Source organism: Urocitellus parryii, chromosome 8 (genome assembly GCF_045843805.1).
Source record: "Urocitellus parryii isolate mUroPar1 chromosome 8, mUroPar1.hap1, whole genome shotgun sequence".
Taxonomy (NCBI): Eukaryota; Metazoa; Chordata; class Mammalia; order Rodentia; family Sciuridae; genus Urocitellus; species Urocitellus parryii.
This window is the reverse complement of record NC_135538.1, coordinates 111,081,798-111,101,463: the sequence shown is the minus strand read 5'-3', so window position 1 is coordinate 111,101,463 and position 19,666 is coordinate 111,081,798. Positions and strand designations below refer to the sequence as shown.

General features: G+C 36.9%; 1 protein-coding gene across 1 annotated transcript in view; it reads right to left on the bottom strand.

Annotated features, from left to right (window-relative positions):
- Window positions 1-19,347, bottom strand: part of Kif6 (kinesin family member 6) — a 417,840-nt gene extending 398,493 nt beyond the window's left edge. Inside the window, exons 1-3 of the mRNA XM_077801497.1 lie at window positions 19,282-19,347; window positions 15,151-15,260; window positions 9,598-9,672 (exon numbers count right to left, since the gene is read on the bottom strand). Coding sequence (XP_077657623.1) covers window positions 9,598-9,672; window positions 15,151-15,260; window positions 19,282-19,347 — 251 coding nt within the window. The remainder of the gene's footprint in view (window positions 1-9,597; window positions 9,673-15,150; window positions 15,261-19,281) is intronic.
- Window positions 19,348-19,666: the final 319 nt, after the last annotated feature.

Below are 19,666 nucleotides of genomic sequence, written 5' to 3'. Positions count from 1 at the left end.
ACTGGAAAATTGGAATTCTGCAGATTTGGAGATGCATGTGATAAGACCTCATAAAGATGTAGAGTTTAAAGTTTTACTTCCTAAATCTTTAAGTGCAATTGACACTCCAGGATGATGTACCATACTGGCTTATAGCTTTAGGTATTCTCTGATAGACTACCACACATTTCAGAGATCAATGTACTTACAATCTGAGAAGCGTGTCAACAGATTAAAATATAAGACAAACAACAAATTCTTTTATATACTGCAATACCATACATACTTGTGGACTTGCTAAATTTTATCTTTATAAAATATTCATCCAAAAATCAATGGAAAAAATTCATGTGATAAAAGGGAGTTTTAACCTGTTACCAATAAACATAGGATATGTTTCAGAAAAATCAATATTAGGATGGGAAAGCATGATGAAGTATGTCCTAGAGGAGATGTACTAAATAATAAATAACCATAAAGATTCTTTTACTTAATTTCTAATGATGGAAAGTAAAAGCTTTACAACTTCTTTGCATCCATATAGTATGCAATATATCTCTGATTTGGACATGGTAGGAAAAGGTAAATCTAAATTAGTAAGATTTTTGAATTGTAGAATTTTAGAAAGAAATGTGATTACCTTATTTAGCTTTGATTGTATACAGCAACTAAAAGTAAGCTAGGATATATTAACCAATAGAAGAATTTTATCAGCCTGGCTCAAGTGGCTGTATTTTATATTGGGAAGGTATTCCTGAAGGCTGGCCTTCCTGAAGAGTAGTAGGCATTTCCTTTTAACATCTAAATGGCACAGTTTCTATTCCTGGGCCTGTGAAATTATGTAATTCTTTAAAATTGATTTTCACTTTTATAGAAATAAATATTAATTCAAATACCATATATAAATGACACTTCAATAATATTTTATGTTTTACCATTTCAAAGTTACACAACTCAAGTTTTCATAAAATGTGAACATATGTGAGACTATATATACATATTTAAAGTCAGTGAAAAAAGTGATTTCCTCTCCAGGCTCTTAATTTAACATATTAATTTCCTTAGTAACTCCCTCCTTCAGACATGAATCAAAGAAAAGTATGAATCCGCCTCATTCATCTATCAGCTGTTGCAGCACACATTTCTGCAGAGCAGGAGCTTGGATGGATGACAATAACCAGGGCCCAACACCAAGGGGGAAAGAGGGCTTCCCACCCAGCATGTAATCCAGGACCACAGCACATCCCTTCCCCGGGGGAAGGCAGAGAGAACAGAAATGGCATCCTCCAACAGGCACCAGCACTCTTGGATGACAGACATGAGCCCCTCACTAAGTCACCAAATAGGTGAAGGGAAATCTGCACCAGGAAAGAAACCACCAAACTCAACAGTGAAGAACACACACATAAACAAAAAGTGTACAGAAAAATATCAATGTTTCAAAAGAAGATAATCATCCTCTCCAAAAAGAAAAGGAGGATACCACTTCCATAAGCAAAATTAGAATTTTTAATTTTCTAGAAATGAAAAATGAGGTTGTGAAAATAAAGAACTTAGAAGTGGGTGATACAGAAGAATGTCTGTGACTGAAAAGCAAAAAAAGTTGGAGTTGACAGATTCTTCTAGAATTCAGAACTAAAGTACAGAGTAATGGGAATGAAAAAAGGATAATGGTAATATCTGAAGGACAGAAGTGGTAGTTTTGAACTGGACATTCCAGAAATAAGGGAGATAAGAAAGATTACTTAAAGATTAGAGATTTTTTTAATCATCAAAGAAATTATAAATATGTTGGCCCTTAAGTTTGAATATGAAGGTTTTGGAATAAAATCGCAGAAAGAAAGATGAGAATACATGAAAAGATACCCATACCTAGACTCACTGGTATGAAATTTCATAAAAATAAAGGGAAAAAATCCTAAAAGCAGCTAGAAAGTAAAAACAGCTATTTATAAAAAGAAATAAGAACTAGATTAACATTGACATTGACATCTTTTCAACAACACTACATTCAAAGAGATAACAGAAACCAATTAGGATCTCTGCAGACTTCTCAACCCAGACCCTAAAAGCTAGAATCCTAGAATAACATACCAAGCTCTGAAAGAAAATGGATGCCAACCAAGAATCTTACATCCAGTAAAATTAAGCTTTAGATTTGATGGTGAAATAAAAACCTTCCATGATAAACAAAAGTTAAAGATTTACAACTAGAAAGCCTGCACTACAGAACATTCCATGAGGAGAAAATGAAAAACAACAATGAAAATCAGCAAAAGGAGGTATTACACTAAAGGAAAAACCAATAAAAGGAAACCAAGTTAAGTTAAATACCAAAAATAAACAAAAATGACTGGGAATACAAATAATGTCTCAATAATAACACTGGATATCAATGGCTTAAACTCACCAATCGACTGGCAGATTGGATTTTTTAAAAAGACCCAACAATATGCTGCCTTCAAGAGACTCATCTCGTAGGAAAAGACATCCACAGATTGAAAGTGATGGACTACAGAAACAAGCAGGGGTTTCCATCATCACATCAAATAAAGTAGACTTAGAGCCAAAGTTAATCAAAAGAAATAAAAAAGAACATTTCATACTGTTTAAGGGAACCATACAACAACAAGACATATAACAATTATAAATATATATGCCCCAAACAATGGAGCATCTGCATTCATTAAACTCTTGCCAAGTTCAAGAGTCAAATAGATGACAACATAATGATTTAACACACTTCTTTCACCATTTGATAGATCTTCCAAATAAAAGCTGAACAAAGAAACTATAGAAGTCAATAAAACAATTAATAACTTAGACTTAACTGACATATTTAGAATATTTCACCCATCAATAAGCGAATATACTTTCTTCTCAGCAGCACATGGATCCTTCTCTAAAATAGACCATGTATTATGCCTGAAAGCAACTCTTAGCAAATACAAAAAAATTAGAGATACTAACCTGCATTCTATCATATCATAATGGAATGAAATTAAAAATCAATGATAAAACAAAAAATAGAAGCTACTCCAACATCTGGAGACTAAATAATATGCTATTGAATAAACAATGGATTGCAGAAGACATCAAAGAAGAGATTAAAAAATTCTTAGAGATAAATGAGAATACTGATACAACATATCAAAATCTCTGGAATACTATGAAGGCAGTACAAAGAAGAAAGTTCATTGCATGGAGTTCATTTCTTAAAAAAAAAGTCAACAAATAAATGACCTAGCATTACATCTCAAAGCCCTAGAAAAAGAAGAACAAATCAACACCCAAAGCAGTAGAAGATGGGAAATAGTTAAAAACAGAGCTCAAATCAATGAAATTGAAACAAAAGAAACAACTGAAGAAATTGACAAAACAAAAAGTTGGTTCTTCTAAAAAATAAATAAAATTGACAAACCCTTAGTCATGCTAACAAAGAGAAAGACAGAGAAAATTCAAATCACTGACATACGTGATGAAAAAGGAAATATCATTACAGAAATACAGAAGATAATTAGAAATTATTTTGAAAACTTGTACTCCAATAAAACAGAGAATATCAAAGGCATTGACAAATTTCTAGAGGTATATGAGTTGCCCAAATTGAATCAGGATGATATATACAATTTAAACAGATCAATTTAAAGCAAGGAAATAGAAGACACTATTAGAAGCCTACCAACCAAGAAAGCCCAGGACCAGATGGATATACAGCTGGGTTCTACAAGACCTATAAAGAAGAATTAATACTTATACTCTACAAATTATTTCATGAAGTAGAAAAACAGGGAGCACTTCCAAACTCATTCTATGAGGCCAATATAACCCTGAGTCCAAAACCAGACACACACACATATCAAAGAAAGAAAACTTCAGACCAATATCTCTAATGAACATAGATGCAAAATTTCTCAGTAAAATTCTGGCAAATCAAATACAAAAACATATCAAAAAGATTGTGCACCATGACCAAGTAGGATTTATCCCAGGGATGCAAGGTTGGTTCAACATATGGAAATCAATAAATATAATTCATCACTCAACAGACTTAAAGATAAGAATCTTATGATCATCTCAATAGATGCAGAAAAAGCATTTGACAAAATATAGAATCTCTTCATGTTCAAAACACTAGAAAAACTAGGGATAATAAGAATATATCTCAATATTGTAAAAGCTACCTATTCTAAGCCCAAGGCCAGCATCATTCTAAATGGAGAAAAATTGAAAGCATTCAATTTTATCAAAGTAGAGGGATATAAAATCAACACCCATAAATCAAAGGCATTTCTGTACATCAGTGACAAATCCCCTGAAAGAAACTAGGAAAACTACCACATTTAAAATAGCCTAAAAAAATACTTGGGAATCAACAAAAGATGTGAAAGACCTCTACAATGAAAATTACAGAATGCTAAAGAAAGAAATTAAAGTAGAGCTTAAAAGATGGAAAGATGTTCCTTGTTCTTGAATAGGCAGAATTAATATTGTCAAAATGACCATAATACCAAAAGCATTATACAGATTTAATAAAATTTCAATCAAAGTCCCAATGAAATTCCTCATAGAAATAGAAAAAACAATCATGAAATTCATCTGGAAAAATAAGAGACCCAGAATAGCCAAAGCAATCCTTAGCAAGAAGAGTGAAGCTGGTGGCATCACTATACCAGACCTTAAACCATACTAAAGGGCAACAGTAACAAAAACAGCATAGTATTGGCACCAAAATAGATTTGTAGACCACTGGTATCGAATAGTGGACACAGATACAAACCCACATAAATACAGTTATCTCATACTAGACAAAGGCGCCAAAAACATATATTGGAGAAAAGATAGCCTGTTCAACAAATGGTGCTGGGAGAACTAGAATCCATATGCAGCAAAATGAAATTAAGCCCCTATCTCTCACCATGCATAAAACTCAACTCAAAGTGGATCAAGGACCTAGGAATTAGACCAGAGACCTTGTATCTAATGGAAGAAAAAGTGGGCCCAAATCTTCATCATGTTGGATTAGGCTCAGACTTCCTTAACAAGACTCCTATAGTGCAAGAAATAAAATCAAGAATCAATAAATGGAATGGATTCAAACCAAAAAGCTTCTTCTCAGCAAAAGAAACAATCAGTGAGGTGAAGAGAGAGACTACAGAAGGTGAGCAAATTTTTAGCACATGCACATCAGATAGAGCAGTAATCTCTAGGATATATAAAGAACTCAAAAAACTTAACACTAAAAAAATAAATCACCCAATCGATAAATGGGCTAAGGAACTGAACAGACACTTCTCAGAAGATGATATACAATCGATCAACAAATATATGAAAAAATGTTCAACATATCTAATGCAAATCAAAACTACTCTAAGATTTCATTTCACTCCAGTCAGAATGGCAGCTATTAAGAATACAAACAACCATAAGTGTTGGTGAGAATGTGGGGGAAAGGGCACAATCATACATAGCTGATACAACTGCAAATTGGTACAACCAATCTGGAAAGCAGTATGAAAATCCCTTAGAAAACTTTGAATGGAACCACCATTTGACCCAGATATCCTACTCCTCGACTGATACCCAAAGGTCTTAAAAACAGCATACTACAATGATGCAGCCACATCAATATTTATAGCAGCACAATTCACAATAGCTAAATTGTGGAACCAACCTAGATGCCCTTCAATAGATGAACAGATAAAGAAAATGTGGTATATATGCATAATGAAATATTACTCAGCATTAAAAGAGAATAAAATCATGGCATTCATAGGTAAAATGGATGAAGTTGGAGGATATCATGCTAAGTGAAGTAAGCCAATCCAAAAAAAACAAAGGCCAAATGTTTTCTCTGATATGTATATGCTGATCCATAATGGGGGTGGACAGGGAGCATGGAAGGAATGGAGGCACTTTAGATAGGGCAAAGGGGAGAGAGGGGAGGGCAGGGGGAAGGGAGGGGGCACGGGGTGGGGAGGTAGGAAAGATGGTGGAATGAGATGGACATCATTACCCTAAATACATGTATGAAGACATGAATGGTGTGACTCTACTTTGTGTACAACCAGAGACATGAAAATTGTGCTCTATATGTTTGGCTATGAATTGAAATGCATTCTGCTGTTGTGTATAACAAATTAGAATAAATAAATAATTTTTTTAAAAAAGAGACAATGGAGCAATATCTTCAGAGTTCTGAGAGGAAAGGACTTATTATGTACACCTTTAATGCACTAATAAAAATATCAGGGTTTATTTTGACATGATGAAAATAATTGAAAATAATTTGCTCCCATTCAGTTCCTAGTACTTCCCCTTTCCTTTACCCCTCCCTCCCCTTTTTCCCTTTCCTCTACTCTTCTGGTCTTCTATTTATTTAGAGTCTTCTTTTAAATTAGTGCACTACAGATACACGTAAAGCTAAAAACTCACTTGGTACTAGTCACATACATACATGGGACAGTTTGGCTGGTTTCTTTCCACTGTTCCTCCCACTTCTGGTCCCTCCTCCCTTCCCTTTAATCCTCTTCTTCAACTCCACTGACATCTCCTCTCTTTTCATGGGATTTCCCCTGCCTTCCCCCACTCCCCTTTCTCCTGTTTTTGGTCTTCCACATAGGAGAGAAAACATTCAACCCTTGACTTTCTGGGTTTGACTTATTTCACTTACCCACTCAAACTGCCACTGAATTATGAAATGAAATGAAATGCTTCGGCAAGTTCCCCAAAGTTTTTTGAGGATGATTTACCAAAAAGAAATTGAAGAAACAGACATGAGTACAGGGAACACTGATGAGCAAACAAACAAGTAAACTTAGAGATAAATTTACATAATTGTTTATAATAAGATGATTAATAAGAATTCAGGAGGAAAAATCCCTTGATCTCCAAACTGGACATAGTGGGGGCAGGAGATGCAGAGGAAGAGTGTGCCAAAGTCCTAGTGGGAGAGGCAGGAGGGCAGGTGGGGAGAATGGGGTTGGGGCAGGAACAGGAAGTTTAGATATTGAGAAGATTCCTATAGGTTTAAAGATCCTAATTTAAACTAGAGGGGTTAATACACAGTGAACAACTGGAAGGAGAAAATGAAAACAGCAATGATGAAGAGCACGGTCAAACCAATGGGAGGCAAGAAAAGAAAAATATATATGTACAATGAATGGAAAAAATAGAGAAGAAAGAGCTTCAAACAATATTAGAGGAATTAAAATAAGTAAATTAAAATAGCCTATTAAAGATCAGGAACACTATGTTTGGCTAAAGAGGAAAAGGTGAGCTATATTTTGTCAATCAGACTCACAACCTGAACACAAAATGTCACAAAGCAATTGAATGATAGAGAAATATAAATCTGACCAAGATTAGTAGGAAAAAAAATTGGAGCACAAAGAGTTTCAGGAAAATGGAATATAGGATGAAAAATAATAAAAAGGACAAAGAGGAGATTTACTATGGATAGAATGCTCTATTCCTACTGATATGACCCTCTAGGACCAACTTGAGCTACCTGATCACAATTCTTGCCTGACATTTTTGAAATCTTGTCATTAGAGTTGGATGTCCTTGTCAAGTTAATGAAAAAAACAAAGCCACTGCTTTCATGGAGATTTTGTTCTGGAAAAAGCAGGTGGGTGCACACACACACACACACACACACACAAACTAATAATCAAACTATATGGAATGTCAGTGGTAATAAGTGCTAAGTGTTGAAAGGAAGCATAGCAGAGGTGTCATTTTAAATGGGGTAGCCAAGGAAGACTTCACCAGGAAAATGGACAAAGACTTTCCAGTTGCCGAGGAAGGAACCATACAGACTTCTGAGGGAAGAGAATTTCAGGCAGGGGGGACAGCAAGAGCAAATGGTCACTGAATATAAAGTTAAATAAATTAACTATGGAGGGGCTAGTGAGGTAAGTGGGATATCAGGAGTGTAGCATCAGAAGCCAAGTGAAGACGGTGAAATAATGAGCTGTGTCAAAACAGCAGGTGTACCAAAGAGCAGGGGGACTGAGAAAGGGCCATGATTAAACTTAGCAAACAGAAGCCACGGCTGACTGTGACAAAAACAATCTCAGGGGAGCACTGGGAACCCAAATCTAAGAACTGGGCATAAGAGAGAAAATGGAATATCGAATACAGTCAACCATTTCAAATGGATTTGCCATAAAGAAAAGCTGAGGAGAGGGCAGGGCCTGGAGCAGGCGGTGGGATCAAGGTGGGAGAGAGTCAAGAGTGGGAGGAAGAAGACCTGGGCATCCATGAAACAAATGAGGTCCCCTCCAGAATAATATTAGGAAGTTTCAAAATAAACATGAGAGCAGCCACCTGAGAAATCGCCTAACACAAATGATTACTGAAAGGAAGGGAATTTAGAAATGCTTGAGATTCAATCAAGGAAATCAGAGCTAAAGAGGATTGTGTTATAACTGGATTGTGTTATAACTGAAAGAAAGCCTACTCAATGTATTTTACCCATGAAGGAAGACTGTACTAAAAGACAAGGACTCAGTTTGAGCAAGATTCATAATAGGAGAGACAAAGTAAAGCAATGTATTTCCAGCAATGTTTACAAAAAGAGGATACTGAGTGAAATTGAATTTGGGTGCATTTATAGATATATTTTTCATCTTAATTGTAAAGATGGATGTGTTGGGGAGTTATTAGGTCATTAGGATTATCCATGTGATTTCAGGATCAGAAAGCAACCTTATTAGTGGAGTTTTCCATGTAGATTCCCTACAAGAGGACACTGTACTTATCAGGGGGCTTGAGTGTCTAATCCCAAGGGGATTTAGCCAAGATATATTAACAAATTGTCATTCTGATTTATTCTGTATTTTCATGAGAGTTTGGTTCTAGTAGTCAGAAGCTTGGAACTGTCTGGATATATAAAAGCAAATGGACCAAACTTTGAAATGACCCTGAGGTAGAGCAGAGCCAATCATTAGTAGGCCTCTCAAATGCCACCCATAAACCAGGTGAGGAGGTACATGCCTGTAATTCCAGCAGTTTGGGAGGCTGAGGCAGCAGGATTGGGAGTTCAAAGCCAGCCTCAGCAACTTAGCGAGACCCTGAGCAACTTAGCAAGGCCTGGACAACTCAGCAAGACCCTGTCTCTAAATAAAAAATAAAAAGGGCTGGGGATGTGGCTCAGTGGTTAAGTACTTGGGCTTCAATCCCTGGTACAAAAAAAAAAAAAAGATAAAAAATGTCACACATACCTTATTCCTTGTCCATCTAACCATATGCTTGAAATATTGAACTAAGGAAGGGGCACTGGAGTAACAACTAGAAAACGATCTAGGTCTCTGCCACCACTAGTCTGGCAACACCATCCGGTGAGTGCCATCCATTCCTGCGGTCCTCAGTTCATATTGTCTTTGCAAATGGGAGTAACAATAGCTGTTCTATCACAATGGTTTGTTTTGAGGCTCAGAATTTAAGTCTAAAACAAACGGCTATATGAACAGAAGATATTAATGCTCTCATCATTACATGCCCTAAAGTCTGAGTGTATAATTGGTATACTGAAGCACATTACCACAATTATCCGAGAATTGAAGACAAGATGAAAAACCACGAACCCACTGAAGAAAATCTGGGAAATCCTACCTCTCAGCAACTGGTTTGGCAATGTTTTCAAAAATGATCTCTTGCTTTGCATCTTGATCAAAAATCCTCTGAAATCTGCAATGTGAAAGTGGTAATTATTTAAATGCTGAGCCTTCAAACACTATTGGATTAATAAATCTTGTTTTTCTAAAGCTTTGTAAATGACCCCACATTTACATCATCGGGCTTACCTAACTTAACACAATGTTTGTCCTGTAGTTCCACCACACTGTGCTCTTGTACTCCTGTATACAAATGGTGGGTAAACAGTATTGCTTTGACAAGAACTGCACAATAAATCCCTCTGAAAAGCTGCAGCAGCTTTGAACCAAATAATAAACTGTGTGTTTTTTAGCTCTCAAGAGGGATAGTGTCTACAATTGGCATCAAATTCAAATTCAGATAACTGCATGAAATGGAAACCCAAGAACAGGATGTAAACCGCCAAAGAACTTCTGATGTCTGACCTGTGAGAAAATGGGGGCAACTGTGAATTGTATCATTATTGAATTTAATTTAAAAATTAAATTGAACTGAAGTTAATGTCTCACTAATTAGGTACCAGTATCAACAATGTCAATTCTCAAGATGGCATTGTTTCATTTTATTGACCAAGATTCAAAAGTCAAAAAGTAAACTAAGATATATCTGTTCTGCAAAGAGAAGTCTTTATTAGATTGGCAGTGACCGGGGAATGGGAGGTGGTGTGGTGTCAGTTTCACTCTTCTCCGGTGCCACTCTGATGAGTACAGGATTGCAAGCACAGAGGAATAATTTGGGTAGGAGACACATCTATTCTTTTGCAGTGAGGTAAGGTACTACCAGCATGTATGGCCCCCATGAAAACATTGCAATAATGAGACGAGGAAGGCGGGCTGGGAGGGGGGACAGAGAGACCAACCAAAATGTTAGCAAAGGGTGAATCCCCCACAAAGAGTATATGAATGTTGACTGGGTTGTTCTTCCACCTTACATATTTAAATTTTTTCAAAATAAAAATTGTAGAAAGGAGAACTTTAAAGCAAAAACTTTAAAACAAACACTTTGAGGACATCCTGAGCAGCTCTCAGTGTAGCACAGGAACCTCTGGTCTACATGCCTGTCTACTCAAGTAAATTGGCATCTCTTCAATCCAAGTGGAGACTGTAGGTGACATACAAACCTGTTTTCACTACCAGGGACTTCAGAAGGGTGTCTAGAGATGGACTGGAAATATAAAACATTAAGAAATTTGTTTTTAACCAAAATTAACTTCAAAGGATCCTTATAGCTGAACCACATTTGTTTTTGAAAAGTAAATAACGCAAGGAGATATCCTAAGGCATTTCTCCAGCAATGTGATTTTAGACAGCAGTCAATACTGTTCAATGTGCTCAGACCACTCCTCAAAACCTGGCAGGTATAAAACAGCTTCAGATATGAGTACCAGCATTATAGAGAGGTAGACATAACACAGGTTTCTCTATGCTCTTCAGAACATGGTCCACTAGGACATCTTAGTACAGACCCCTAGTGGTGCCTGTGAGTAGATGGGTGGTACAGAAAGCTAGCTGGATTCTTTTATCAGGCTGATGATGACTGAGTGAATCAATTAGCCATTCCTGACCACATGTCTTTGCATAATAGGAACTATGTCTACTACTACGTAATCAAGAAATGGCAGGAGTTTTAAAGAAGACATTGAATCAAACACAGAATGCACTATAAAAGATATATTTTGTAAAATAATTAATTATGGTATATTCATTTACTAATCTATTTGTTTCACAAATATATACTGAGTATCTATGTACCAAACATTTTTAATGAGCTTTAGGTGAGAAGTTACCTATAAAACACAGTGAATTCCTTGGGAAAACATGACATTCTCCACTATTTACAATAGCAGATGATAGAACCACAAGCAATTCAGAGCCCTCTGTTTATTGGCCCGCCCCATTTTAGAATGAGGATTTTGGCATCAAACTTTATGATAAGTCATTAATTGTACATTAAGGATAAAATAGTATCATCCCAAATATTTTACTTTTTCTGACATGGTGGCATAGCAATCTAAAAAGGCATTTTGATCAGCTATTTTCTGAAAACAACTCAAGAGCAAAACAGAATCACAGAATTAGGAGAGATTCTATCAGTTCTGTGTAATTGCTTATGAGGAAGAAGTTTAGATCCACAGAGATGAAAAGTTACTCATGGTCCTAAAGCCCATCAGTAACATGTCTTGAGACACAACTGGAGATATCTGATTTCTAGGAGGTCCTTTCATTTATTAAGATGTTAGGTAGGATTTTTCTGAACTCCATTTCAAACTCAGCAAATACTGATCCTTTTGTACCCCAAACCATTCTTCCTGCAATCTTCCTCACCCTCCACCCCAACTCCATCTTTCTAAATGCTGAGTCCAAAATCCTTCAGGCACCCTTGACTCTTTCTCTTTATATTGCACTCTATATTCAATCTACTAGCAAATTTTACCAGCTGTGACCTCCAAAATACATCCATAATCCAATTACCGTCATCACTTGGTATCCTTGGGGAACTGGTTCCAGGACCCCCCATGGATACCAAAATCCAAAGATATTCACATCCCTTATATAAGCTGACTTAATATTTCCATATAATCTATGCACATACTCCCCTATACTTTAAATCATCTCTAGATTACTTAGAATGCATAATATAATGTAAATGCTGTGTAAATAGTCATTAACTATATTGTTTAGGGAAAAAAAAAAAACAAGAAAAAAGTCTATGTGTGCTCAATACGCCCTTTTTTGTTTGTTTTCCCAATATTTTCAATCCACAGGTGTTTGGATTTGAAGAACTGCAGATATAGAAGGCACACTGTATTTCTTAACATTTCTACCCTGGCCCAAGCTACCATAAATTCTAGTCTGGTTTTCCTTACAGTCTATCAAGAGTGATCCTGCTAAGACTTAGGTGAGATCATTTCATTCTTTTGCTCAAAACCTTCCCTTGCCTTCCATGGCACTTAAGGGAAAAACTCAAGTGCTCACCATGACTCACAGGGCTCTATATGATCTGCTCGCTCTGTGCTCCTCAACTTCTCTTCTCCCCCTTAGTCCCCTTGTTCACTGCACTCCAGCCCCACAGATCCCTTTACCTGTGTCCATCCCCCTGCAGAGACGTTGCTCATGCTATTCCCTTGGCCTGGCATTATCATCCCTCAGCTATTTGCATGGCTGGTTTCCTCTCCTCTCTTTCCTGCCTTACTTTTCTTCATGGCACTTAACAATTTCTGACATGCATTTATTAATTTGCTTGTCTGTCTCCTCCCACTAAAATATAAGCTCCAGAAGAACAGCAGCTTTGGTGCATGTTCCCTACTGTATTCCTAGCAATGAACACAGCATGTGGTGGGTAGTCAATAAATATTTATTGATTGAATGAGTTTTCTTAGGAGAAAACAGCCTTCAAAATGCTTAAATATTTATCACTGAATATATGTATAAGTTGAATATTTTATTTTATCTTAAATATTAAAACCAATATTTTAAATTCAGATATCTAAAATATAAGCAAATGGTGCTCTTTCCATAAATATATGTTTAAATGCCCTGTTTCTATAAAATGCAAAGAATACTTTAGAAAGGGTCCATAGATAAAGATATGATCAGTTGTTTTTTTTAATACCTTTATTTTTATTTATTTGTTTTTAATGTGGTGCTGAAGATCAGACCCAGTGCCTCAGGCATGCTAGGCAACTGCTCTACCATTGAGCCATAACCTCAGCCCTGATCAGTTGTTCTTAAAATAATGGGATCATGCTGAATCAAATGTTTCAACAAAGTGTTGCTTTATAGAGATTGGCTTAGACCAGCTACCAACTGCCATGAAGTCATAGCTATTTAGGTGAGTAGCAGGCTTACATCTTCTAGAAGAATGCCCCTTCTGCAAAAGTCAATCATGTATTATAGGATGCTTCTTAAAGGAGTTAAAGAAAGGCAATGGGGATCTCATAAGACAAGGCAAGGACCACCTCACTACACAACCACGTGTTAGCAATCCTGCTTGTACTTGCTGTAAAAGGAGACAAATGAAGAAGATAGGGTGGGTGTGGAAAGAGATATATATGAAAGAGACAAAATGTAGAGATACAAAGATCAAGGAGAATTCTCTATGAGCCAAAAAATAAAAGCAAATAAGAACCTGAAAAAGACAGGAGCTGGGGGTGTAGCTTAGTAGCGAGTGTGTGCTTAGCATATATGTGGCCCTAGGTTCAATCCCCAGCACTGAAAAAGACAGAATAGGCAAGGGGAAGCATGGGTGGGGGCTGGAGAAAGAGAGAGAGACAGACAGACAGACGGACAGACACAGAGAGTCAAACAAAACTTTAAAGTGTCTGGGATAGTTTTGTCCAAAGGCCAGGGCAGGATAGTCTCAAAACAGTCTAGAGATAGATGCAAGTGAATAATTAGGATTCCTTCAGTTAAGTCTAGAACTCTACCACCAAAATTTGTGTTAGAGATCACATATGCATTTAACTTGAGCTCAAACTTCTCCAGAAATCAAAGGTGGTGATCAAAAGAAATGCCTTAATCTGAAATTTGAGAATAAAGACAGTGTGAAATATATATCCATAATCCTCCCAAATTCAAAGACTGGCTACTATAAAAGTATTCAGACCAAAGGCACTGTGATTATCCACGGGTGGCCCATTGGTACTTTCCACCCAGACGCTATGATTCAGCACTGCCCAAAAGGAATATAATGTAATCCATAAATGTGAGCATATATGTAACTTAAAATGTTCTAGGAGCTTGGCTTTTGAAAAAAGTAAAACAAAATAGGTGAAAATAATTAGAGTAGTATAGTTTAACCCAATACATCTAAAATTTTATCATTACAATATATAATAGATATGAAAAATTTAACATAGTTCATATTCTCTTTCTCTTTCACATATTGAGCTTTCAAAAAGCCTTCATGTATTTTATACTTTACAAAACATCTTTTTTTTTTTTTTGTGGTGCTGGGGATCAAACCTAGGGCCTTGTGCATGTAAGGCAAGCACTCTACCAACTGAGCCACATCAGCAGCCCTGACATCTAATTGTTGACTAACACATTTCAAGAGCTCTAGAGGCACAAGTGGCTTATGGCTATTAACTGGACAGCATAGATATCAAGTGTATGTATGTGCATACGCAATCTGTGTATCATATTTTAAAGAAGGGGCTTACCTAAACAGTACACAAGATTATACCTAAAGGTCTTATCTTGAAAAAAGTTTAGTTGTTCATTGGAATTTCCTGTAAGTGCTAAAACACAGCAGGCTGAATATAGAAAAGATAACATCAGATAAACAGAGCTTAAAGAAAGGCTGAAATCCTGGAATATAATCTCAGATAAAGAAATATGTCCTCTTTCAACCTTAAGCACAGCAGTGAACTTGTGTTCCTCCTCCAAATGAGACAGCCATACTACTTTCTCCACAAGAAACGGGGCTAATGAGTTCACAGAGAATATTAATGCAGGACAAAAGCTAGTCCAATAATGAAATAGGAATGAAGCAAAAGAAAGATAAACTTACATAAATTTGTAGCTTTCTCGCTTATTATTCACAAATCCATCTGCCAGATCACGAGGTATGATAATTTCCAAGCAAGGTGTTAAATTTTCATCATCATCTATGGAATAAATCTGTAAATATAAGAATAAATATAAAATGGTGAAATCACAGCTTGAACTATGACTGTATTATTATGACTTGCATAATAATGGTATAAAATTGTACTTTTAGATAAAATGTCAAGGACTGGGAAGTAATTCAGTGGCAAAGTGTCTGCCTTGCATTCAAAAAGCCCTGGGTTCGACCCCTAGTTCCAAGGGGGAAAAAAAGATAAAATGTCAAAACAGTATAATTTTCCTCATTGAAACGTGTGCACTCAGACAAATATATGGAACATAACAAGAGGTAAAAACCTGAATCAATGCTATATCAAAACTCAGATCAGCTGGGCGCAGTGGCTGAGGCAGGAGTTCAAAGCCAGCCTCATCAACAGCAAGGAACTGAGCAACTCAGTGAGACCCTGTCTCTAAATAAAATACAAAAATAGGGCTAGGGATGTGGCTCAGTGGACGAGTGCCCCTGCGTCAATCCCCAGTACCAAAAAACAAACAAACAAACAGAAAACAAAACAAAAACTCAGATCATCTCTGAATGATCTAAACACTCAAATTTGAGAATTTGAATGTTTCTGTTGTCACTGAAAAATAGCCCTGAAAGTAGCATATTATCTAAATATTGCTTTGGTATTTATCAAAAATAACATTTTACTATAACAATAAGCATTTCTGAGTATTTACAAACTACTAGACACAGATACAAGAATGAGAGTAATCTGAGCCTTCTCACAGAGCTGTGAGAATGCTCAAATTTAAGTTATGTTCAAAGAAGCCCAAGCTTCCATAAAATATATTCAGACATTTGATAAGACATGGGGCTTCAGAAGATACATGTACTTCATGTCTTTGATGTCATTTTCAACCCAGCCCAGCCACTAATTGGCAAGTGACCTGGGAGAAATCACTTAGCCTCTCTAAGCTGATATGGAAATGGAGGTCTTAATCAAAGCCCTACACTGTAACCTTCTCTGGTTCTCTTCTCAGTTACCTACTTCTTTATTTATTGGCCAGGAAAACCAAGACTCAAGCCTATAAAGAAATCATGTGGAAGAAGGAAAAGCATAATATTTAGTGTCCAAACACTGAGCTCAATTTACCAGCTGTGTGATCTGCCACCACTTTCAGAATCAAGGTTCCTTGTACATAAAGCAAATGAGAAAAACAGAATTGCCTCCCTTACAAGATTGCTGGGGGCACCAAATGATGTAATGGAAATGGAAGTATTTTGTAATGCACCATAAAAAAATCATTCATTAGATTTAGAGGATTTTTTTTTAAAAAAGGTCTTTCACCAAGAAATAAAATTTTTTTCTAACAAGCAATACTTCCTGTTTAAGACCCATTTAGATGCTTGATTATGGGAGGAAAGTCATATTCCTAAGCAAGTAAATGTCCCCCTGAACCTCCAAAAGTATGAATAATTTCCTAAGTGGATTTTTATTGAAACCTCTCATTTAAAATGTGAAAACTTCAGGTACAAAAGTGGCTTTGTAAAATAAAATTGTAGAAAGTATGAGAACCAGGTTCAAGGCTTTCTGGCTAGATTTTCTCAAGAGGCATTCAAAGTATATCCTATAGGACACTACATTACCAAATCTCCCTCCCCGGAAAAAAAAAAACAGTTTAATAACTACAGGTAAGTGTGTGAAACACCAAACATGCAAAAGTAAGGAGTGCCATGCATTTTTAAAAGTCTATTTCTACCTGTTCTCAGCAGACAAAAAAAAAAAAAAAATCTGATGGGTAGGAACAATGGCTCCTTGCTATCTGCCCCCCTTTACTCTGATTAAGCCAATCTTGAGTCATTAAGAAAACCAGGAAAACTTAGTATAATATACTGGCTTTCAACTCTTAGTCATAAAAATATTTATTATCTAAGATAGGCTAGTTATTTTTTAGAACAAATGCAAGGATAAATATGAAAATGTTTTTGAAATGTACAAAGTACTGTAGAAATGGAAAGTGCTGCCATTGCTAAAATTATCAGATCCATACAATATATCTTCTTTATTAATCTACAAATTATTATAATTTAATATATGTCTTAAGGAATAGGATTAATATACAGCCTTTGAATCATTCTTTGTTTAATACTACAAATAGCATTTGTAGTCAGAGAAATAATCATAAAATCTTTTATAGACAAAAAGATCCAGTGCTGAAATATGGAGTTTCTAAAGGAAAATAGGAATATACTAATTCTGCATTTATTCATTCCCATTCTTTTTGTGAATGTAGCATGTAACATTTCAAAGAATCTGATACCATGAAATGCAACACAGCATCTAAAGGTACCTCTGGAGGATCAAGTAATCCATGTCTTAGACTCATCTAAGTGGGAAAGGAGGCGCATTAAAAGAGCCAAACCCTGCATTTTAAGAAAAGAGAAAGTTAGGGGTTGCTGATGTTGCTGAGTGATAGAGCACATGTCAGGTAGAGACAGACAGAAAGATAGCAATATTAAATCCAGGCCTCTCCATTAATTTCCCAGCCTTACTCATCTTCTCATTTTGCCAGAGCATCTGCTTTTGACTGCAAAGTCTCTGTAAACTCAATGCTTTTAGTCAAGACAATGTGGGTAGATGTTTCATACAATATACTTTTTACATGCGTTTTATACGAACTTTAAGAAAATCTTTGTGTAGGTGATTGTAAAATAAAGGAATAAATGGGAAGATACTATGGTTCTTCCCATACTGCTTTATATCTTTAACAAAATGTTCTTTGAGTCTTCTTATGCATCTTTTGCTTAATGTACTCTACAAGAAAGAGTTATCATCATCATGATGATAAACATTGATTTCTCCTTGTTTTAAATATGTAAGTTATATGACGCAAATGCAAAGTTATTAGTTACTATGATGTTATATATATAATATATATATATATACACACTATATATATATATATATATATATATATATATATATATATATATGAAATAAAACATAAATAAAATACCTACTCTAGGAACTAACAAGTATGACTCAAGTTGCCCTTGCCTAAATTCTCACTCTGGGAATGATTTTTTTTTTTTTTTTCCTGCCTGAAACAGGAATAGCTAGCTTAGGGGAGGGGGCGCTGGAATGCTTAGTTAAAATCACAGTTCTGCAACTCACCAGCTGGATACTCTGGTCACATTATTTAATCCAAGAGACTCAGTTTCCTCATTAAAATGAGGGAAATGACACCCACCTTGCAGGGTTCTTGAGAGGATCAAAAAATGCAGATAAAGCACGGATCAAGTAGCAATTTCTCAAGACCTGGTAAGAATGCCTATATTCTCCTCTGGGCAAAGAAAACACTATTTTGAAACATTTAAGAAGATTACAAAGTATCTCTGCTCAGAGCCAAGATTAATGCCTTACTTAACATTCTTTGTAATCTGAATTAGCACACTAGAGAAAGCACCTAGTAAATACTCATAGATGTTTTCCGAATGAAGCATATATGTTATTCTGTGTGTCAGGGTGCATAAATATATCTACAATGAGTATACATCAAAATCACGTGTTTGTTGCAGAATGACAATATAGACAAGAAATTCCTGAGGGCCCACTGACTGCAAAGTATTAAATATGTGTATGCTTTGTGTATCTGTCTATATTTGTATGATTTCAGACATTTAGAAGCATGCATCTCTTACACATATTTTGCCCCAGTGGGAAAACACGTTTCAGTGTACCTGTGTGTATGGAGTTGTGACAGTTTCCCTGAAAAGTGCGGTAAATGCCTGGGTATGATTGAGGCGCAGTCTCTGTGAGTGCGCAAACAGGCGAGCCTGCCCTGCGTGGGCACTTGTGCTCTGTGTCCGGTTTGCGGCCGCAGGGCTGTGAGGGGTGGAAATGGACTGGGTGACTGTCGCGTCCCTCACAGCGTGCAGCGGCAACGGCGTGGCCGCAGGGGCTCTTGGTCAGTGCGTGCGGGATTCCCGGCCGCACCCGCGCCCTGGCCGAGCCCTCTCCCGGGGGCCGGACCCTCACGTGCCCCACACCCGCGGCCTGGAGGCCCCACCGCGCTGGCGACCCCGCCGTACCCCTGATTGCTGCTTCCGAGCAGGGGGCTTTACCCTCGCGAAAATCTGGATCGTCTGCTTCACCATCTCTTCCCTGGCTCTGCACTGACCCTTGACCTCTTTCAGGCCTTAGCTTCCAAAACTTGTTACTCCCACCACCTCCCGCTCCCCTCAGCCTTAGCAACAGTAACTAGGAACACTACCCAACGAGCACCGCGGCATCCAGGACCCCGCCTCCTCTCCCTAATTGGTCGAAGACCAGGAGGGATGGCCCTAAGGGAGAGGTTGAGGGGTGGAGTTGGGGCGGGGCCGAGAGGAGAGCAGTGCGCTTGCGCGTGGGCAGGGCTCTGGGGAGAGTGGTTGGAAGTGATAAGTGCCTTGTGTACCTTGCCTGGTTCCTTAACCC